At 43.0% G+C, this 22844-nt stretch overlaps 1 protein-coding gene and 1 long non-coding RNA gene across 2 annotated transcripts in view; one reads left to right on the top strand and one right to left on the bottom strand.

The window, feature by feature from the left end:
* Positions 1-1282: 1282 nt before the first annotated feature.
* Positions 1283-22844, bottom strand: part of TNFSF8 (TNF superfamily member 8) — a 34858-nt gene continuing 13296 nt past the window's right edge. The window contains exons 4-5 of the mRNA XM_012554397.2: positions 8167-8238; positions 1283-5038 (exon numbers count right to left, since the gene is read on the bottom strand). Coding sequence (XP_012409851.2) covers positions 4641-5038; positions 8167-8238 — 470 coding nt within the window. The 3' untranslated portion in view covers positions 1283-4640. The remainder of the gene's footprint in view (positions 5039-8166; positions 8239-22844) is intronic.
* On the top strand, positions 9949-13402 carry LOC111819709 (uncharacterized). Its single transcript, XR_002823278.1, has 2 exons — positions 9949-12596; positions 12754-13402. It is a non-coding gene; the product is annotated as an uncharacterized LOC111819709 (long non-coding RNA).

Raw genomic sequence — 22844 nt, 5'->3', positions numbered from 1 at the left:
TGGGAGTGGATTACGTCATCCAGGAAAACTGGAGTGGGAAGAGATCTGGAACCGATCCTGAGGAACACAGACATTTGAGCTTGGGGAGGAAATTTTCTTCTGGGGTTGTGGTTGTCGTTTCCGTTTGGTAATTCTCATTTACCCCCAAGAAAGCAGGCCCAGAGTGCTTCGGAAAGGCGTGTTTTAAGCACCAACATGCTAACTAGGGCTAGTTTTCCAGCAGCCTGGCAGAACCATCGTGCATACCATGCTGGATTATAAACGGGCACCTCGAATGGGGCCTGGCAGCACACTGGCACTCAGAACATGCCAGTTAAATGAATGTACTTACAACAAATGGAAAGAGCTCTTCAGATTCCAAAGACAAAACTCCAGCTCATGAGCTGTGACCACAGAGAGATCTAGAAACTCACTAGCTATGACTAACTCACTAGCTTTGGGATACTATAATTTTCAGAGTATTTTTGCTATATAGACATATGACAACAGGGTGGGATGTGTACAAGAAGATAAGCTTGTTGCAGCTTTGTGTGTAATAGTGAAAAATCTAGAAGCAAACTAAATGTTCATCAATAGGAGAATGGACAAACTGTGGTTTATTTAAACAATGAAATATTATATAGCAGTTGAATGAACTAAATCTACTTGTATCAATCTGGACAAATACACAAAATTAATATAAGTGAAAAAAATCAAGTTACAAAATGTTTTGTAAAGTATGGTATTATTTATTGAAATTTTAAAAATTATACAAAATTGTACTATATATTCTTATGGGGAAACAAGTACAAAACTATGCAAGTGAAGGGAACATACAAACTTAAGGGCAATGATTACTTTTGGGAGGGGGGTAGGGAAATGGATGGAGGAGTGGTACTTTAGCTCTGTCTGTATTATTTTAAAAGAAATAGAAGCAAACATAGCAAAATAATAGTTGTTAAATAAGCTGGTATGGCATGGAAAAATATTATTTTCTGTTCTTTTCATAATTAAAAATAAATACTAGCATATATAAAGTTTGCAAGACCCAGAGCAAGAGGTTCACCTGACCCAGGTTAAGCAGATGGATTGTAAAACAATTACTAGGAGAAAGTATATATACACACAAATACACACACACACACATATATGTGTGTGTGTGTATATATATATACATATATACATATACACACATTTATACACACACACATATAGAACCACCCCATAGGGTTTCCAAGGAATGGCTGGTGGACTTGAACTGCTAACCTTTTGGTTAGCAGACAAGCTCTTAACCACTGTGCCACCAGGCTCTGCACACATATATGCACATATATATAAATATAAACATACAGACATGCATACACATAATCTCAAATTAGACAACAAACTTTTAATTTTTTTCTGGAAAAAAAATAATGGCTTTGTCATATATTTCTTCAGTTTCTGAGAGACAGAGATTTTATATAGTGGGACCCTAACTCTTTTTCTGTGATTTGGTCACAGTACTGAATCTATATGGGATTGAGGTGGGGCAGGGGAAGGAGGAGTAGAGGAAATCCTTGAATGCTGGGGACTGCTTCAATGTAGGGCTGACATGTGGAATTACAGAAAGGCTACAGGAGGAGATTAATAGAGCATGGTGGGAAATAATGGGGAGGAGTCAGGAGGCAGGGCTACTGATTACAAGTGAGGACTTGGACAAGTCCCTGCCCCCTTTTGGGCTTCCATTCAAACGTTGGCTTAAGTGCTCTCTCAGGACCTTTCCAGAGAAGACGTTGGCTGACTTCTCTATTCTTTTAATTTAAGGGTTTTGTCCCCCAGCGCCAGAATAATTGCCGTTGAGTTGATTCCAACTCATAGTGACCCTATAGTACAAAGTAGAACTGCCCCATAGCATTTCCAAAGCTGTAAATCTTTATGACAGCAGACTGCCACATCTTTCTCCCGTGGAGCTGCTGGTGGGTTTGAACCGCTGACCTTTCAGTTAGCAACTGAGTGCTTAACCACTGTGCAACCAGGGCTCCTGGTGCCAGAGTAATCAGTGGTATTCCAGTAATTCTGGAAGTCTCCCTTGTTTGGTAAATTAGCCCAACTTCCCTCAGCACTTCCTCTCTGGATTGCCTGTTTACATCAAACCCTCAGGGGTTATTGGGCCATTCTCTGAGCCACCTTTCTGTGACTGGGGGATTCAAGAAGGAATTGGATAGAAGACTAGCAGGTGATGGGGAGGCCAGGTGAAGAAAAAGTTACAGAATGTGGAGAAAGAAAGCTACGTTAATTTTTCCAAAGGCAAGAATACATTTAGCCTACACTGATTTGTTATTTTTCATTAATTCACACATCTCCTACCTCTACAAGTTCTGCACGTATTCTGATGTGTGTAGAGCAAAGAGTCTGTGAGCTCAATTTGAGTTTTTATCAGAGGTGTGGGTTTCAGGTAGCCCAGGTTCCTAGTTAGAAAATGACTTATTTTACTTGCAGAGATGGTGTCAATTACTCATAACATTTCCAGGGGCTAGTTAAGCCATAAGGAACAATAAAATTTTGTTTTAAATCCTCTGGGTTGTCTACCCCATAGGTACTTATTGGCTGAGTTATTAATGATTATTCTCTTTTAAATTTTTTGTTTTACTACAGGGTACCTTTAACTACTGTGCCCCCTTGTGTCTTCACCTGCTGGCTTTTGGAGCATTTCTTGACAGAGACTGAGAATAGGGACTGGAGCCCTGGTGGCTCAGTGGCTAAGAGCTATGCCTGCTAGCCAAAAGGTTGGCAGTTTGAATCCACCAGCTGCTCCTTGGAAACCCTATGGAGCAATTCTGCTCTGTCCTAAATAGGGTCATGACTATGAGTCAGAATTAACTTGACCGCAATGGGTTTGTTTGTTTTTTTTTTAACAGTGCGGAAGTCAGGTACCTCCGCTCAGAGGAAGCTTGGTGAAAGGGTAAAATGTAATCTTTCTGGAATTAACTTGTGAGATGGTAGAAAATTTCCTTTTGATTACATAAACTTAATTTTGTATACCTTTTCAAGAATGCATGAGTTGGTTTAAGCAAGATTCCTTTTTTCTACACAGCTAGAGCATAACTCACATGCCAGATGTCCCCTTATTCTCTAATTTTTGGGTCCCCGAAACCAGTCAAGTATTTTTTTGTCTGTTTGTTTTTTAAACACCACATATCACTTGGCTTGCTGAATTCAACACCTCTTTAAATGCCCACTCCTGTCGGAGCAACTACTCACAGAAAGCATTAAAAACAATGTAGATTTTACTATTTCATGGAGGAGACCAAGAAGAAGGTTAACATTGTACACCGTTCAGCAAATAACTTACAAACTTCTCTTGGACATTTTTATTCTCCCCAGTCCATCTCATCTGTACCACCACTGCTCATTTTTTCTTTCTTTTAAATCTTTTCTAGACTTTTCTTGGACAAACTTGCCTGGATTCCTATTCCTTTTGTTTTTTCTCTTCTCTCCTTCTCCAGAAAAATGCAAGTTTCACTCCATTCTTTTGCATGAAAGTTAGAAGTCTGTCTTTTGTCTCTTCTTACTGAAGCATAACCTCAGGGACTTTCACACCTACTCAAATGGTTTGTTAAAGTCTCTTCTTTCAAACATATAAGGTGCTTCTCGAAAGATGCTGGAGAGATGCAAAGGTTGATGTAGCTAGAGAAGTCTCATAGCTACTCAAATCAGTAGAGGAGATTGCCATTCCTCAGAAGTTCTCCTCACCATTTTCAGCTTTGTGGGGACTTAGAAATCCTCCACAGAAATGGTTTTCTGAGAGATATTTGAAACAAGGAGTAGAAACAGATCATGTGAGAGGTGGCAGCAGCTATTCCCTGGCTAAATGACTGCATTGCCTTGGTTATTGCTTGATGATTGAGTGTTTGCTGAATGCACAGCCCTTTCCTGACAGGACACCAATACTGTCTGCTGTCAACTTATTGTTAATCTTAACTGGAATAGAGTCAGGCCCAATTGGATGGTTTTCCAAATAGCCAGATGGTCTTTTAGAGTCTGGATTTCTGAACAGTCAGTTTGGCAGTGCTTTCTGTTACATATTTTTGAATCCTGCAGTTCTTACATTTCTGCAAGGCACCCTGAACCTTGTCCCCATATTCTGACTCTGCTGAAGTACACAGCAGCCCGATGCTACTAGTACCATCAGTTTTGTACAAGTTTAGGGGCCTTTCTTTGGTTGGGGGCTTCGTAACACTATGTGGAATCTCAGCTCACAGGTCTGTAATGAGAAAGTCTGGTCTTCTGAGATGGAAGAGACCTTGGGGAAGATCAGATCTAGCCCCCTCATTTTTCAGACATGGATTTTGAGTTCTAGGGAGGTGAAGGAATGGCCCAAGATCATACAGTGAGTTAGTGGTAGGGCTGGGTATATACCCATCCTTTCTGATTCCCATATGGGGCTCTGTCCACCATACAACACTACTTCCCTGCATTTTCTCTGAAAGATACTTCACTCAAAACCTTTTAAACCCTGGAGCTGTATCTTTCCAAGAGAAAGGAGGAGAAGAATTCTATTTAATACTCTTTGTGGTTTCCGTCTTGGTCTAAAGTTTTCTTTTTTGTTCAGGTGTTTGGGTGAAGGCAGTATTATATGGTGGAGAGTTTCTCTTTTCCTGAAGGCCAGGAAAAATTGCTCAGTCTGAACTACTGTATAAGAAGATGGACAACACATTTTCAAGAGGGAAGGTGTCTGTATCCACAAACTGGAATTTATCCACCCTGACTGATATGGTGGTGTTGACCTGAAGGTGCTCCAGCAAGAATTGTGAGAGATTCTGGTATATATTTCTGGTTTTCACTCCAGACTCACACACCGTCACCAGTGCCTGCTTTTTGACCATCTCGTTGACGAGAAGCTCCAACTTCAGGTCGACAGAATTTTCTGGGCATTGAGTCACGTGAAATTGCAGTTGGCAAATGATAAAGTACAAACCTGGGAACTGGATCACCAGATTCCCATCTTTATGTTTGACTCCATCAACAATGCCATCTGCGTTCCAAGACAACTTGGTTTGGTTTATATGTTTTGACACTGGGAAGAGAAGTATAAAAAACAGAATTATTGAGCAAGTTTCAGGTATAGGTTGGAAAATTTTAAGTCTTTATTCAGAGTTTCCCATTCAAGACCCATGTTTTCTACAGCACTGTCTCTGTTCTAACCATCTGGAATATTTTCCGTGTTACGCTCTCCAGGTTCTACTTGTTATTCAAAGCCTCTATACAAAAGACCCCTTCCTTTAATGCTCAAAGCTGAAGTGTCAGAACATCCACGGTACTATAGCTCTATCTCCTGCAGGATTAAGCTTTTTCCACTTAATAATTTTTATATTATCATTCTTTCTTTTTTAGAATTTAAGCTCCTGGATTGTATTCTCTACAAGGTCTGCATTATCATGTTCATTGATCCAATCAATCAATGAGCATTTGGCGGAGAACTAATCTTTGGTTCTAGAGTACCAGAGATAGAATACTCAATACTTTTCAATTAATAACCAAACGAGGTATCAAGAGGTCCAGGAGAATCTCAGTCTGTTAACTTTCACAGTAAGAGGCATCCTTTAACCACTCATTGTCTAAATTTTTTTATACATACCATTATTTATTTAACCTGTCCCCTATTCGTGTAGATTTTTCCAGGTTTTTTTTTTCCTAAATTTTATTTATTTTGTTGTTGTTGTTGAGACTATACACAGTAAAACATACACCAATTCAACAGTTTCTACACGTACAGTTTAGTGACATTGATTACATTCTTTGAGTTGTGCAACCATTCTCACTCGCATTTTCTGAGTTGTTCCTACCTTATTAACATAAACTCATTGCTCCCTAAGGTTCCTATTTAATCTTCCAAGTTGCTGTTGTCAATTTGATCCCATATAGATAGTTCTTAAAAGAGCCTAATGCTCAAGGCAGACCTTTTTTACTTGTTAAGATAAACTATTATTCAGTTTTAAGGTGACTTCAGGGGATATTTTTGGTTTAAGGTTTAAAGATTATCTCAGGGCAGTAGTTTTCAGGGGTTCATCCACCAACTACAGATCCAGAAAGTCTAGAGCCCATGAGAATTTAAAATTATGTTCTACATTATTCCCCCTTTGATCAGGATTCTTCTATGGAATCTTTAATCAAAATGTTCAGTGATAGTAGCTGGACACCATCCTGTTCTTCTGGTCTCATGGCAAAGGAGGCAATTAGCCACACATTCCATATGCTCCTCCTATTCCTGACTTTCCTTCTTCCTGTATTGCTGAAGATGAATAGAGACCAATTGTTGTACCTTGGATGGCTGCCTGCAAGCTTTGAAGACCCCAGGCACTATGCAACAAACTCGGAGGTAGAATAGAAGCACTAAACGTGTTATTAGGCCAATTAACTGGGATGTTCCATGAAACCATGACCCTGAACCTCCAAACCAAGGAACCAAATCCTATGAGGTGTTTGATTGTACATAAGCGGCCTCAGCAGCTATTCTTTTTTTTTTTTTTTTTTATCATTGTTGTAAATATATCTATCACACAACTTTTGCCAATTCAACTTTTTACAGGTACAGTACAACTTTTTGACAGCAATTACAAAAATCGGCTATGCAAACTTATCCTTAATCAATGTGATTTTTTCCATCACTGTTAATCCTCCTTTTCCCTTCCCTCCCACCCCTGGTAACCACTAATAAGCTATGGTCTCTATACGTTTGCCTTTTCTTGTATTTTTATATAAGTGAGGTCATACAATATTTGTCATTTTGTGATTAGCTTATTTTGCTCAGCATGTCTTCCAGCTCCATCCATACTGTAGCATGTATCAAGACTTTGTTTCTCCTACTGGCTGAGTAGTATTCCAGTGTGTGTATATACCACGTTTTGTTTATCCATTCATCTGTTGATGGGCAGTTAGGTTGTTTCCACCTTTTGGCTATTGTGAATAGTGCTGCAATGAACATTGGTGTACAAGTCTCTATAAGTCTCTGCTTTCACCTCTGTTGGGTTTATACCTAAGAGTGGAATTGCTGGGTCATATGGTAGTTCGGTAGCCCTGGTGGTGTAGTGGTTAAGAGTTTGTCTGCTAAATAAAAGGCAGGCAGTTTGAATCCACCAGCCACTCCTTGAAAACCCTATTGGGCAGTTCTACCCTGTACTATAGGCTCACTATGAGTTGGAGTCAACTCAACGGCAACGAGTTATGGTAGTTCTATTTTTAGTTTTTTGAGGACGTTGTCCGAATTTTTTAATGTCTTCCTTTCTATAAAAGGGCAGCCAAGCATAATTGTGTAGGTTCTTCATACGTACATTAAGGGCTTTTGCCATCTGGGATTTACAGAAAAGCAGAGAATCAGCAAACCCTGTAAGCCATGTTCATATCAGAAATCAAGTCTCTCTGAGTCATAACGAGTGAACCTCAGCACTCACTGGTAAGTATCCTTTCAGAACTGAGAAGATGGTGTGTTAGTTTTAATGGGCTCCCTGCTTTCCCTTTAAACTCTGATACAATTCAATTGAAAAGGGTGAGAAGTAATCTCACCGCAAAATTGAATTTTTAAAATGAACAGAATGGTTGTTCTGTTCAGAGAGTCTTGGCCACCGCCTCCATATCTCATTCTTTCACAGTGTAAGTACCTCTTATTGTTCTGTTTATAAGGGGCCTCTTACCTGAAGCATGCTGCAATATGCAAATAGGTGCTGTGCCAACATGTTCATTAAGCTGTCAATCTGGGGGACAAAGCAATTTTGTGGTTCCCTTGTGAATAACTCTACCGAGGCAAAGATTAAAAGCCTGCTTCCCTTGCATTAGGAGAAGTACTGTGCGCTGGACTCTAACTGCTAGGGGGCTGAATAGAGAGGGGTGGTGGTGCTGGTGGTGGTGGTAGCCGGATGGGATGAAAACGCCAGCAGGGGCAAGGTGGGCAACAGAAATGAGTGAATGGGGCTGAGGAAGGGGGAGCCTTGTAGCTTTGGAGAGAAACACTCCCTTTTAACTTTAAGGCATTTACATTCAAACTATATATATACATATATATGTATATATCATGCAAGCTAAACAAATTGCATCCACAGGTCACATTCGACTATGGGCCTCTTCCTGTGACCTCTGGCTTAGGAGTTGTAGAAGGGCTCCAAGAAGTGTTAGTCATATGGTTAGGGCTCCCTAGATTTGGTTACTGACCTTGGACGTAGGCCCATGACTTCTTGAATGGAGCCCTTTTCAGCATACATAAGATGTCCTCTGAGCAATTTCCTAAAAATAAAGAGATCACACGTTAAATGTCTTTTGCTGCTCGGGGAACTGACCCTTTGATAGAGATAATTATCATTCTGTTTCCATTTTGGGGGCAAAGGGAAAATCTCTTTCTTTCTCATTTTGCCGTCAACTACCTTAGGCTTTCTTTTAACTGATTGGTTAAACTTAGGCTTTGAGAGAAGATGCCGTAAGTCAGGGAAGGAAATGAATATGACCTGAGTTACAGTGATGTGCCAGGTGCCGTTCTTGTCACTTTGCATACTTCGCTTCACTTAATATTCACAGCAACTCCATGAGAGAGGCATTACTAAAGCCCATTTTACAGATGGAAAGACACTGAGGACCAGAGAGGGTAAGCAAATGTTCCATGCCACTTAGCCAGGCAGTAGTAGTTAGAATGGTGATATTGACAGTAATTACCACTGCCTTTTCTTGACAGCCTAGTGTCCACCAGCTACTTGTCTGAGCACTTCTGCATGTATCAGTAATCTAATTCTCAGAATAACCTGCTACAAGGGAGTGATTGTCATTTCTGATGCCTAGGCAAATGATACATTTCAAGTCAAAAAGCAACTTGATGGAAAAGCTGGGATTAGTCCCCTTGTCTATCCGATTCCAGGGGGCAGGTTTCCTTCACTTGGCCATTTTGCTAGACAGCAGAAATGAACACGTCCTTGTGCTCTATTTCAAGAGGAAATAGGACTAAAGACATCTCAGCAGGAGGCCTGCTATCTGGAGCTTCCTTGGCAGAGGAAAAGACAATGTTTATGTCATTATGGCATTTAAGAAATAAAAATGCTTTTAATAGCTTTGCGGGTGAGTGTAGCTTAGCTTTTTATTATTATAGTAACTGTTGTATGCAAAGCACCAAGTTAACCATTTTCTGAAATGACTCAGGGATTTAACTGATTCTGGGCAAATCTCTTCTCCTCTTTGGGCCTTGGTTCCCCTATCTATAAAACTGGGAGATGTCGTCAGAGATGGCTATTCGTTACCGTCCATCAGAGACCAGATTGCCATAGGCCATTCAATGGAAGCAGCCACACCTGCTGTGTTTGCTCGCTGGACCTCTGAGAGGTAGCTGTTGGGTTCAAAACCTCCCCCACTGCCCTCTCTGTCAGGGCCTGAGAAGGTCCCTCCTGGCCTTCTTCACATCTCAGGGCAGGAGGGGAGGGGGGAGGGAAGCATCTTGGAGTGGTTGAAAGTTAAGTGAAGAGTTCCCTCTGCTGTCTGAAAAAGGTCACTGCTAGCAGCACCCCCAGCAGAAACGGGGGCAGACGTTTTCATTCTTACATGCCCTCTACCCAAAAAGAAGCTCTGGTCCAAAGCTTCCCTTGGTGATGAGGGCTTATGGGCCAGATGCCGTTGTCTTGATCCCATCTGTGGTGGTTAGTCTATGTGTCAACTTGGCTAGGCTATAAACCAAAAAGCCCATTGCTGTTGAGTCAATTCTGACTCAGCGACCCTATAGGACAGAGGATTGCCCCATAGGGTTTCTGATGCTGTAAATCTTTGCGGAAGCAGACTGCTACATCTTTCTCCTGCGGAGTACCTGGTGGGTTTGAACTACTGACCTTTTGGTTAGCAGCTGAGCGCTTAACCACTGCTCCACCAGGGCTCTCTATAAAGCAAAACCAAACCAAACCCATTGCTGTAGAGGCAATTCCAACTCATAGCGACTCTATAAGACAGAGTAGAAATGCCCCGTAGAGTTTCCAAGGAGTGCCTGGTGGATTCAAACTGCTGACCTTTTGGTTAGCAGCGGTAGCTCTTACCTAACCACGATGCCACCAGGATTTCTGGGCTCGCTATAGTACCTGGTTATTTAATGAACACTAATCTAGGTCGCTATACGTCAGAATCGACTCGATGGCAGTGGGTTTAATCTAGGTGTTGCTGTGAAGGTATTTTGTAGATGTGGTTAACAGCTACAATCGTTTTGACTTTAAGCAATGAAGATTACCCTGGAAAACACAGGTGCGCCTCATCCCATCGGTTGAAGGCCTTGAGGGCAAAAACAGTTTCTCATGCAAGAAGAAATTCTGCCTCTAGACTGCAGCATAAAATCCTGCCTGAGCTTCTAGGCTGCCAGCCTGCCCTACAAATTTCAGGCTTGCCAGCCTCCACAATCACATGAGCCAATTCTTTAAAATAAATCCCTCTCTCTCTCTCTCTCTATCTATATACAGGTAGTCCCTAACTTATGACATACTCAAGTTACAATGAACTGAGCTTACAACTGTCCGCTTTTTTTTTTGGTACATCTTATCATTAGTAATATATACTGCATACAATGTTGTAGCGTGTAATTTGCTGATGTTATCATTCTCCGGCCAACCCCAAAGACAAATAAAGATCAGATGTATAAAGATACTGATAATAAAAGGCAATAATCATGAAACTAAAAATTAAAAAAATGAGGTATTTGACTGAAATCTGAATCAGTTTACAAAGGAGTCATTGGAATGGAACCCCGTCGTAAGTTGGGGACTATCTGTATGTATATACATATATGTGAAATTTGTAGGGCAGGCCGGCGGGCTGGAAACTCAGGCAGGATTTCCTGCTTCAGTCTAGAGGCAGAATTTCTTCTTTCCTGGGAAACTTGATGTTCTCTTAAGGCCTTCAACTGATTGGATGAGGCCCACCCACATTTTCCAGGGTAATGTTCTTTACTTAAAGTGACCTCCCTCCTGCCCTTGCACTATGTTCCAATGATGATGATGATGATGACGGTGACAGGAGCAGTAATAGTTGTGATAGTAATAACAATAATACCTAATACTGAGTACTTGTTATTTTCTAGGTACTGTGCTAAGCACATCACGTTCATTGTTTCATTTAATTCTCACAACCATCTCATGAAAAAAGTGTTATCATTATTTCTAGTTTGCATGTAAAGAAGCCTAGGCATTAAAAGGTTAAGTGATTTGCTCGCGTTCGCACAGTGTATCAGTGGTGGAGTGGAGATTCAGATCCAGGCTGCCTGACTCTAATGCCCGTGTAGAGTTTTGACCATGTTTCTGGAGTTTGGGGGCTTGCAGCACCCTCAAACACACTGTGCTGGTTTGTCATTCTTCCTTGGCACCTGCTATTTCCTCGCCTGGAATCTTCCTTCACTTGGTAAGTAATTCATCATTGAAAACATAGCCTGGAATTATCTCCCCTGAGAAACCTTCTCTGACCCTGCCCTGTTTCTCTATTTGCCTCCTCCATTAGACCGTAAACCCTCAGGGCAGAGACTGCTGTATATCTGGCCCTATGGCCAGCCCAGGGTCTGGATGTTCTGTAGATGTTTGTTGATTGAGTCATCTAGTCCATTTCTCTTGTTTCCCTCTGTGGGTGCCAGGTAAGTACATATGGCACCAGTGAGGTAAATGGGGATGCATGGCTTGCCTTTCCCCTCAGCGTTGGAATAACAAAGGACCTCATTCTCAAATTGACTTTGCAAGTTAGGTTAGGTGGGAAGATAAGATGTGCGCCCTGGGCTGAAGCCAGCACGTCACACCAAGACCAGACTCTGCTCATTGGCCAAAGGCCTCTCACACCATGCCACTCTTGGTGGCATCTAAGTCAAGGGAGCTTCTGTAAACAGGTGGCTGTAGCAGGACAAGTCAGGGCTTGTTGCCTCTCATACATATAGGCTGTTTTGTTTTTTCCCCTTTGGTCTTAGCACTTTTAGTGGGTGACCTCAGCTGTAATTCTGAGAAAACCAAGGATGGAAAAAAACAAAATAGCCCCCCCATCAAAAAAAAAAAAAAAACTTATTTCGAAGCATTTGTATTTCCTGAAGTCAAATGGCAAGTGTATTTTAGTTTTTCTTAAAGAATCTTTTCAGATGGCTTCAAGCTAAAGGAAAAACCCTTTCTGGTAGCTGTTTTTAAGAGTGACTTTGCTAGAGCTGGTTCAGAGAGGGGACTAGGAACCAGAACACTGGAGGAGCAGTTGAAGGAAACCTGGAGAAGGGCACATTCGTTGTCCTTTAACTTTCAACAAGGCTGTCTGCAGGAAGACAGTGCTGCCTGATCTGTAGGACCCAAGCACAAAGGCTCCAAGTGGAAGTTTAGGAAGATGAACTTACCTAATTGAGGCAGGCAGCCTCAGAGCCCAACCCTTCTAAGAGACACCTGTTCTGACTTCTCCTCCTACACCAAGCAGAATAGGCTGCACATTCTTCTAAAACTGTCCTTGACAAGATAACCACAGAATGGGCCATAGGCGGCCTGAACCAGCCTCTAGGTGGAGACTTAACACGCTAATGAAGAAAAATCGACCTTTTCCTCCATCCTGGAGAGTTGAACCCTTGTCTAAAGAAAATGCCTCGTCATTCCCAAGATCTGAGCAACTGAGTGAAGGTCAGTCCTGAATATTCATGATTAATTTGCATTTCCTTGTCTGTTCTCTGTAAAAGCCCACCTCCCCTAGCTGCCTGCAAACAGTCTTGGAGGCAACAGCCCCTATTGCTCCTTTCTTTGCACAACGAAATAAAGGCATCTTTCCTCTCCCACCTAGGACTCTTGTTTATTGGCTGTAACAAGTCACACCAAGCAGAACGTGGAGTTTCCACCCAGCAACATAATGGCTAACACTTCTCTCACCCCCATTTCTTGGATGAGACAATGGAAAGACCTCTACTAAGGACACTCAAGTCACATAGTAAGTGAACAGAGCTGGCAGCTCAAATAAGATTTGACAAGTCAGTAATGTTCAAAGATGGAGTGACCTGATTTGAGGGTTGTGAGCCTGTGTCAAGAGCTAGATGAAGATTTCATGGGTCATCACCTGTGTGACTTTAATCTCCTTATCCTTGAAAGCCCATGACACAACTTTATTTTATGGTTGTGGGAACAGGTAGAAGTGACTTATAAATATGTGGTGTTACATGGAGCTGGAATCCTGTAATGTCCCTGGAATTTTGAACGCTGGGAGCATAGGGAGCAAAATACATTCCTGCCTTATTCACTTTCTTGCTGAATGTGATTGGAGGACCTATGAGGCCTAGTTTGAAGAACAGAATACTTGGGTAGGGGAAAAGGAGAGCTGTTTGCAAATAGTGGCCGAGATAATGGCCTGGGAGTTGGAATCCTAGAATTATCCCTCTCTGGGCTTCAGTGTCCATTTCTAGATGGAGAGCAGTGTGGATCTGATGATCTAGAAGGGTTCTTCTAGCTTATTCTAGCAGGATGTGTAAACTCAGCTGTCCACTGCCAGACTTGCTGTAGGGAAAAAGTTAGCGCTAGCTCCAGCTGTCTATCTTTGTGGGAACACTGTTCTATCCAGGTAGGAAACTGTATCTTCATACATTGAGATTTCCAGACACCTGAAGTGGTAGAACAGAACATTTTCACTCTGGGGACAATTTGGCTTATGAACAGTCTGGTTTTGTAAGGATTTGCTTAGTTCATAGAAATGGAAGTCCCCTGAGAGATTACTTGATCCAGATTTGGTAAACACATAACAGATGTCCTCCTTGATGTGACCCCCATGAAAGACTTGTCCTAGGTCAAGGTCATCCAGCGAGTTAGTAGCAGAGGCAGAACCAGAGTTCAGGACTCCTTACTCCTTCATTTGGGCATTCTATCTTTCATACAACTCAAGCACCCTGTGAATTCCTCTAAGAACCAAAGCCTTCAGATGGGCGAGATTTGGAACTGGTCTTCCCAAGTTTTGTCCTCTTCTAGAAGGATCATAATCCTTTCTTGGGCTTTGTTTGGAAGCCTGGAGAAAAAGACATATCAATATGCCCCTCCTGGCCAATTGCACAGAGGAGAGAGATAGGGAGAGAAAAGTTGCTCAAGGTGGTTGAAATGATCATGTTCTAGAAGGTCAGCATTATGGAAAGCTTAAGACTGGACCCCACCTTGAGATATCAAAATATTAAACCTTGAAGGGCCCTTAGATTCCATGTTAACTAAGACTCTAGTTTTGTAAGTGGGGAGACTGAGCCCAGAGAGACTAAGCGTTTGGCTCAAGACTCCACAGTTGCAAAGCTGGGTTCAGAACACGGGTCTCCTGACTCCTAGTCTGGTGCTCTGTTCCCTGTCTTTTAGTCTTTCCATGGAGCAGGGAGGGTTAAATACAAGAAGTGGGTTTCCAGTCACCATAGACACTGGAACTAAAAACTGATGAGACAGCTGGAGGTGCTGGAAAAACAAGCCCTAATGAGCCTTCTGGTCTCCCTCTTGCAGGAAAAATGCCAGTAGATGACTTCAGGTCCATGTGCTGAACCTTGCCAAATCACAAGAGGCAATTGGACTTCCATAAAGAGACAACAATGTGCAAAGTGGCTCAGCAAGGTCAAAGTCAATCACTCCAGTTATTCAGATTGGATGGTATGTGGTCTGAGTGCCAAGTACCTTCCAGCTCTACAGCAGCTTTGATGTTAGGACAAGTCAGACACAGTGCACCTCGAAAAGAGCATCTGGGTTATGGTCAAGGCTTTTATCCTTGGGTCTGTTCCTTCCTCTTACTGGACCTCAGTTACTGCATTTGTAAAGTGAGGGTAGTAACACTTATCCCAGATGTACGGATGTTGTGAAGATGCAATGAGATTATGGATGTCAAGTGGCCGGTGCAGTCCCTGGCTTAGAGGAGATACTTGGAAAGTTGTAGCTCCTTTATCCCTTACTTCCCTTTTCCTTGTTAGAGTGGCACAGTTTAGCAATGCCCCTAAGCAGAGTGATCTGGTTGATGGAATGCTGATTAAAACAAAGCTCATGGCACTGTCTGATGGATTGGTGTTTCCTAAGTGGTTGCGGCCATCTGAGGCTTTCAGGAAAGTGTGCAGAATCCTCCTTCCATCTGTTGAAAATATTTTAATCCTTTCAAGGAAAGGATTGTCTTAATGACTGCATCTTCCCTCTCCTGGCTTCTTAGTTCCATCCTTCTGATAGAATATCTAGTTGTCACAGCAGTGACATCTAGGGGAGAGTCTCTCCATTCTCAGTAGAATTTGGGATCAAAGTGGATCCCTTAACTTCAAGGGTCATTTCAAACACAGGGGCGTAGCAAGGGTAACCAGCACTCAGGGCCAATCTCTAAATTGCATCCCTTCCCCAAAATTTCGAGATGAATAGATGTTGATAGCAGTGATGAAAAAGAGTAGCCCAGCGTTGCTGTGCCTGAGTGCAATTCCCTGCTGCGGCTGCATCCTGGGCAGTGGTCGCAGGTTGCGGTGGCGCGGTGGTGGTGACAGTGGTGGCGAGAGCAGCACCTCTGGGCTGGTGAATCATCTCGGCGGATACCGAGAGCCACAGCAGCAGAGAGAAGCACCAAAACACGACTGGAGCAGGCACAGGTTTTCTGGAGCAGCTCAAGTCCTACATAGCTTGGTCTTGGATGTATCTCTGGACCATGTGGTGTCACCCCCTTTGACAGTGTCACTTGGTGTGGTCTGCACTCCCCGTACGCCCCTAATGATGCCACTGGTGCCTTGGAATGTCATTCCATGCCTCATCTGGTACCCCTTGGACTTGTGCCCTTGGGCAAGTCCCCCCACCCCCCACCGCCTCTGTTCAAATGGTTTCAACTTGACCATTTCCTTGATGCCACTAGGTCAACTAGTGATGGAGACATAAACTCAGAATTGGTCTTTTGTCTAACAAAGGACAACTGGGTGACCCTAGATTTACAAAGAGCCTTTAGGGAATACCCACTCCAGTATGAAACACGTAGAAATTGATCAGCAAATACAAATTGAGATCAAGTTGGAATTCATTTCAATTCTCTGAAGGTTCCTTTGGATTTTTGTGTGTTTTCAATACTGGCGGGAGAAAGATGTGGCAGTCTGCTTCCTTAGAGATTTACAGCCTTGGAAACCCTGTGGGGTCACTATGAGTTGGAATTGAGGTGAAGGCAGTGGAGGTTTCAATACCGACCTGTTGCAGTATATAAGATAAGCCTACCTGACTCTATGGATGCTTGCTTGGAATTAATTTATACAAATGCAGGTTGAATTGACATTATTGGGGATATATAAAGAAGCAGTTTTAAAGTCTGTAATTTAAAAGGAAGGATGAGTCTCGAGTCACACGGGGAACTCTGCTAACACTTTAAATAACATTTTGAAAGCACCTCCTAGCTATTCTAGATGCAAGAGTATGGTGGCACATTTAGAAAGTTAGGCTTGAGAATCAGACAGAAGGGTTCAAATCGCACCTCTGCCACTTACTAGCTGTGTGGGCTTAAACAAGTCACTCAGCCTTTTTGAGTTGTCCTTCCCCCTTTTCAAAAATGATAATAATAATAATATGTACCTCGCCGTGTTGCTGGGAGAATTAAATGAGATAATGCATAACAATGAGCCTGGTGTCTACCATCCAAAATATACTAAACAATGGTTGGCTCCCATTCTCTGGTCCAGGATTTGCACTGCTTGGATTAGGAATTTAAGCCAACACACGTGGGGTCCAGAGAGTTGATGAAATAAATAACGAAACTGGTTAGAGGAATACGCCAACCTTCCTTTTTTCCTTTCTTCCTCCTTTCCTCCTTTCTTTCTTTTTCTTTCCCCAGAGTATTGGAAAGGTGGGGAACTCTGAGATCTTCTCTGGATTCAGAGACTTGTGACCTGTATGTGCTAAATTCAAGTATAAAATTTCACACATATCTCAGTGATCCAAAAGTGTCATTTCCTTTTCCTCTCCTTTCCGCCCCTCTCCTCTCTGTGGCAAGAGTGGGGAGTTTAGGTGTAGATGGCTTTAGCACTCTGGATGCCTCCTCGTGACCCTATTTCACTTTATTCCGAGAGAGTCATCTTCTAGTTTAGTTCTTATAGAGAGATCCTGAGTTCTCTTAGCTCTGATGTAAGAGAAAGGCAGTGAGTTTAACGGTGGGTTTTGAATGATGTGTGTTTAAAGTAAATGGAGTACAAATAGGCCTGTACCTATCTGAAAAGTGGTTTACCCCCTGAGCAGGAGCACTCCCCTTTGCTGGGAAGACAAAAAACAAGCAAACTCGTGGAGCTGGGCAATCTAGATATAAATCAATCCACCTGATAGGAGCAAGGTCTCTGCTAGTTTTCAGTCTTTCTAGGGGAAGGAGGAGGGAGGCTGCTGCTCTGCCACATTCCTCTCCTGCCACCAATATGGTGCCTGGCAGGCCTTTGACCACCTGGATCACAGCCATGAAAAACCAAGGATAGCTGGGTATTGGCGAGTATCCAGTCTACTTAGTTTAGTTTCTTTGCCTACAATGGTAGCTTCTATTGTTTCTATAGGGATCAGTTTACTAGGTAAGATTAGCAAGTCAGCCTCGCTTGGTCTCCTCTGATAGCTCTATTTTTTTTTTTTTTAAGTAGGAGGAGAGGAGATAGGAAAATAGCCTGCTAAGCTATGTAAGAATTATAAAATATTAGAATGGTAAAATAGTTGAAGAATCCTAAGATATTTGTTTGGTTCATGGAATGTTATACTCATAGCAAAAGCCATGCCAGGACTAGGTCATCTGGCTTGCCCCCACATGCTCCAACGTGTTAGAAATGGGAAACCAAAGACCCTGAGGGGGAAAGTGCAATGCTTCAAGTCCCCGAGGGCCATGACTAGAATGTAGGGGAGGTTCAAATTCCAATCAAGTTCTCTGCCTTTGGGACCACACCTTCAGCTGGAAACTGAATTCAAGGTAGGGCGGGAAACATGCTGACAGGGCTGTCAGGACCCACATGTGGTCTATCTACTGGTTTAACTTCCTTGGGTCTCTAGGGTGAGGGCAGTGGTGGTTCAGTGGAAGAAGTCTTGCCTTTTGTGCAGGAGATCTGGGTTTGATTCCCACCCAATGCACCTGTCTGTCAGTGGAGGCTGCGTGTTGCTATGATGCTGAATAGGTTTCAGAGGAATTTCCAGACTAGGAAGACAGACTAGGAAGAAAGGCCTGGTGATCTATTTCCAAAAATCAGCCAGTGAGAGTCCTGTGGATCACAATAGTCCAATCCCTTTGTGCATGGGATTGCCATGAGTTGAGGGCTGACTTGAAGGCAGCTATCAACAACAGGGCCTCTAGGAGCCCCTGGATATTGGAGGCTGCACAACCTTCACAGGAAAGACAAAAACCTCTTTTAACTGGCAGGCAGGGGGGAAGAAATCATCGAAGGTCACATAACTCTTTGGCTGTGAAGCTGGGGCGTAAACTTGGCCTCTAGATTCTCTACTAGGGACCTTTCTTCCTCGACCACTCTACCTGTCATACAAACCCATGTGTGTGGTCACCCTAATGACCCTCTGTCCCAGCACTCGATAGCAGAGTATGCTGCAGAGACATGAAAACAAACAGCTGGGGGAGCAGGTGCAGAGGAAGCAATAAAGAGCGTTGGAATGATTCTTAGACATGGAGAGCTGGTAGGGGCACTGGAAGGAAGCACAGTACTGAGTTTCCTACCTGTCTTACGATATGATCCTGGCTAAGCACAAGGGCTCCAAAGTGGGTCAGCCTGGATTTGAGGTCTTGCCCCACTCCTTACTTCCTGTGAAACCTTAGTCAAGCTAGTAAACCTCTCTGTGCTTTGGTTTCCTTACCTATAAAATGTGGATAATAATTATCCTTGGAGAGTGGTTGTGAGGATTGAACGAGTGAGGCATAAGTCACTCAGCACAGTGCTGGGCACATGGTGAATGTTCCGTCTACGTTAGTTACTTTCACTCTGCCAGATGCTCGTGCATATGTAGTGAGGGAAGAAAGAAACCTATTTTAAAAGTTGACTACAGAATTCTTTTACAGGCCATAAGAACTGTTATTTGGTTGGTGGGATGTTTTGTTTTGAAACAGTCCTGGGCCTGTTGGAATGAAACCAAAGAACCAAACTCATTCTGCAAAATAAAATCAGTAGCATTTGAATTTCTGCAGAGTCTATGAAGGGAGGTGGGAGGGAGGCTTGTCTATGGGGAGAAGGAGGACATAGAAACAGATAGAAAGGAGAGCCGGTCAGTACACATGGCGGAGGGGGAGGAGGGATGTCCCTTGAGAAATTCCCCATGGCTGTAGTGGCTGAGGCCGGACAAGCACAGAGGAGCCTGATGTTCAATTCCACCTGTGCGCTGGCCTGCACTGGGATGTAACGCACTCTGCTACCAGCTTCTCTACAGACCCTAGACCCTTCTCTAAAATGCTGCACTCAAGATTTTGAGTGCTGTTGCAACTCTGGGGAAATCAAGGCAAAAGTAGATCTAGTCTCACAAATACATATGCAATTCAAAATTTGGTAGAAGCAGAAGATTGGAACAAGAAGGAACCAGGAGAAGCACAAACCTCGCTCTTCCTCCTCACCCTCCTGGATTCCCCAACAAATGTGGGATGGGATAGAGTCATCTTACCTGGATATGGAAGAACAGAGTGGACCCTGTGCCCAAGGGATGCAGGCTCAGCCAGGCGGCAGGCACTGGTGATTTTGCTGGCCCGTTTCATTCTCATCAAAGCTCCACATAGGAGTCATCAGTAACTCCTTTTTCTAGCTGAGAAAACTAAGACCTCGAGAGGAGAAGGGTGTGGTGAAAGGGGCTCCTACCAGCAGTGCCTTTCTCGACACATGGCACTGACTGAACCCCGGAAATGGTCCAAGGAAGCTTAAGCTCAAGGGAGTAGGTGTGAGGTGGTAGTCTAACGTGGGCCCTTCTGGTTGAGAATGGGAGGCTTGTGTTAAGACTCAGAAACCCCTTTATTACCAAAAAGCCTGGCTTTCTGTGGTTTCCCTGCTGCTCTGTCATCCTGTGTTTTTGCTTTGGTGTGCGCACATGGCCCTTTCTCCACAGGCTCTGGGCTGATGCTGGCTTCCTGCTGATGGGCAGAAGACTTCCATCAGCAGGCAGCAGAGGGCTCCCTGGAAGGTTTCGGGCTTCCGGCCTTGTCTGCCCCAGTGACAAAGCACATGCTATCCCTGGAGCTTCCTCTCATGAGTGTCTGGGAGGTGATTCATCTCTGTCCTGTATGTCTTGCAGTGGCTCTTCCGAAAGCGGCACTTTGCTGCTGTTTTAGGTGGGCTTGCTGGGGAATGAGGCTATGGATTCATATTTCCTCAGGATTATTGTTGGGGTTCTTTCCTTCTCTATTTACAGATTGGATACTAGAGGGATAGTATTACAAAGTGTCAAAGCTGGAAGGGGCCTTCCAGTTCATTTAGTACATTGCTGTTACATTACAGATGTGGCAGAGAGGAGAAAGGACTTGCCCAGAGAGACAGAGCCTGCTGTTGAGGTCAGTTCTGGAACCAGTTCTTGCTCTAAGCTAACATTCTGTCCGCTTCACCCTGTGACAGTGGACCTGCTGGTCTGCAGTTTGCTCGGCTAAGAGAAAGGCAGACTTGCATTAAAGCAGGAGGAAGTCAGGAACACACAGCAGTCCATTGGTATCTCGTGGCAGAAGCATTTCATGCTAGGCAATAAGGAGGAACACTGGAGTCTGATTCTTGCTTTGCTGCCAACTCCTTATCTGACCTTAGACAAGTCATCTTGACTCCTTGGCCCTCAGCTCTGCCTGAGCAAATAATGAATACTAATCTCCAAATTACTCACTCACAGCATTTACGCTAAGATCGACCAAAGGGAGGTGTGGAGGGTCTTTAACAAAAATTCTCAGTCCTGGTGGGGATTATTATTAGTGTGGTTTTTTTTTTTTTTCCCTTTCTCTTTTTTATCTGGTTGTGGAAACATTGGATTGTAAATTGAGATTGGTTTTGAGTGAGTTTGTATTCTTCTATTCACAATCATGGCCCAGTGACAAAAAATCGTAGATATCAGATAGGAAGGGACCCAACAAGTGATCTAGTCCATGGTTCCCAAAATTTTGGATTTCATAGACCAAAGAAATATCCCCCAAAAATGAACATTCCAGGACCACCGTAGAGTGGGGAGCTTTTTAATTTGCCTATTGTAACCATTAAAACAAAACAACTATGACAAAAAGCAACGCAACTGAACTCCCATCTATATCAACTTTGTTATAAAAGAAAGAACATTTTAACACCAAATAATGTAGGAAGGACATACTCTCAGAAGAAAGGAGTGCCCCTATATTAAATAAAATTAGTTATGTGAAAAAGGGGCTATCTTGTCCTTCTTTTTCCCATCCCACTCTGGACTGATGAAAACTTTGTTATGGGGCCAGCACCACCAGCTAGAAGGCCACCCATAATTGAAGTGCTCTACAGGTGAGGGAAACTGGGAGCCAGAGTGGCCGAGGTCCCATTACTTAATCAAAACGATCCATGCAATTGAATCATGGTTATGTTAAAGATCACCATGCCCTCTCAAAAAATGAAGAGCTCCTGTCTCACTTGGAGAATCTGGATGGAGATGGTAGAGAAATGGTAGGAGTGGGAAGGAAAATTTACATTTATTCATTCTGTTTGGTTTTGTGCAAGGCTCTGTGTGAATGCGTGTTACATGTTTAACTCATATGTCTGACTCCAAAGCCTGTACTGTTTCTACTACAGGAGTTGGCAAACTCTAGCCTGTGGGCCAAATCCAGCCTTCTATCTCTTTCTTTAAATAAAGTTCCCTTGAAACACAGCCATGCTCATTCATTCACATATAGTCTACAATGGTTTAGCATTACGGCGGCAGTGTTGAGTAGTTGTGACTGAGACCTCATGGCCTGCAAAGCCTGAAATACTTACTCTCTGCCCCTTTACAGAAGAAGGTTGCTGATCTCTGCATTATATCGTGCTCCTTTCTACATTAATGTGACTGTCTGTCTACACAAGAATTATAGGAGCGAGGTGACATGCTAAGTAATTAATTGTTGACAAAACTGTGATTATTAATCTGCCTTGAAAGATTCAGAATCCTTATCTATCTGGGGCCTTTTATGCCTATTTTCTGAGTTTCTGGCTGACAGAGAGCAGGAAAGGCATGGGCCAAGGGTACCCTGAAGGAAAACTCCAAGTGTGATGGTGCTGGTATGAGAAGCTTTGTCGAGATACCTGTGCCCTCTTGTCCTAAGGATGATCTGATGTTTCTGCCTGGAGCCTGTGATGACTCACTCTTTCTCCTTTACTTTTTTTTTCCTTGGAGACATCTGACTATACAGTGATATTTGCTATTTAGATTCTAAAGATTAGAGGGCTAAGATGGGGTTAATGTTCTTGGGTGGAAAGAATGCTGAATTAAAAATGAGGACATTTGTACTCTAGGTTTAGTTTGGTATGACCTTGGAAGACACTTTCCTTCTCTGAACCTGACTTTTCCTACTCTGTACAATGAAAACATTAGTCAGATGATCTCAAAGTTTTCATCTTCAATGTTAACTGAATTCTGCATTATCACCTCTCTGAGGCTACTGGAGACAATGCGTTCATTAGTGATTTCAGTGATTGGAAATATGGAGGGTGAGGAGGAAGTCTGTTTGCACAAGTCCACAACATCATTCTGCATATTGGCTATTACCAGTTATTTGTTGCTCATGACATGCTAGTTGCCATGCCAGAAATTTACAAACGAGATCTGATTGGCTTCTCCAATACTTACATGGGGTGGATATTATTATCCCCGTTTCATAGATGAGAAGCTGAGGCTCTAAGGTGACAAGTAGAACCAAGATTTATACCCATATTTGCCCAACTGTAGATTTTAAGCTCTTAATACTATATTGCTTTGCGCTCCTGTCAGTGCCCATGCAAT

This window comes from Trichechus manatus, unplaced genomic scaffold, assembly GCF_000243295.1.
Source record: "Trichechus manatus latirostris isolate Lorelei unplaced genomic scaffold, TriManLat1.0 scaffold00016, whole genome shotgun sequence".
In the NCBI taxonomy this organism is placed as follows: domain Eukaryota; kingdom Metazoa; phylum Chordata; class Mammalia; order Sirenia; family Trichechidae; genus Trichechus; species Trichechus manatus.
Note: the sequence above shows the minus strand (reverse complement) of the source record. Positions and strands in the feature narration are given on the sequence as shown.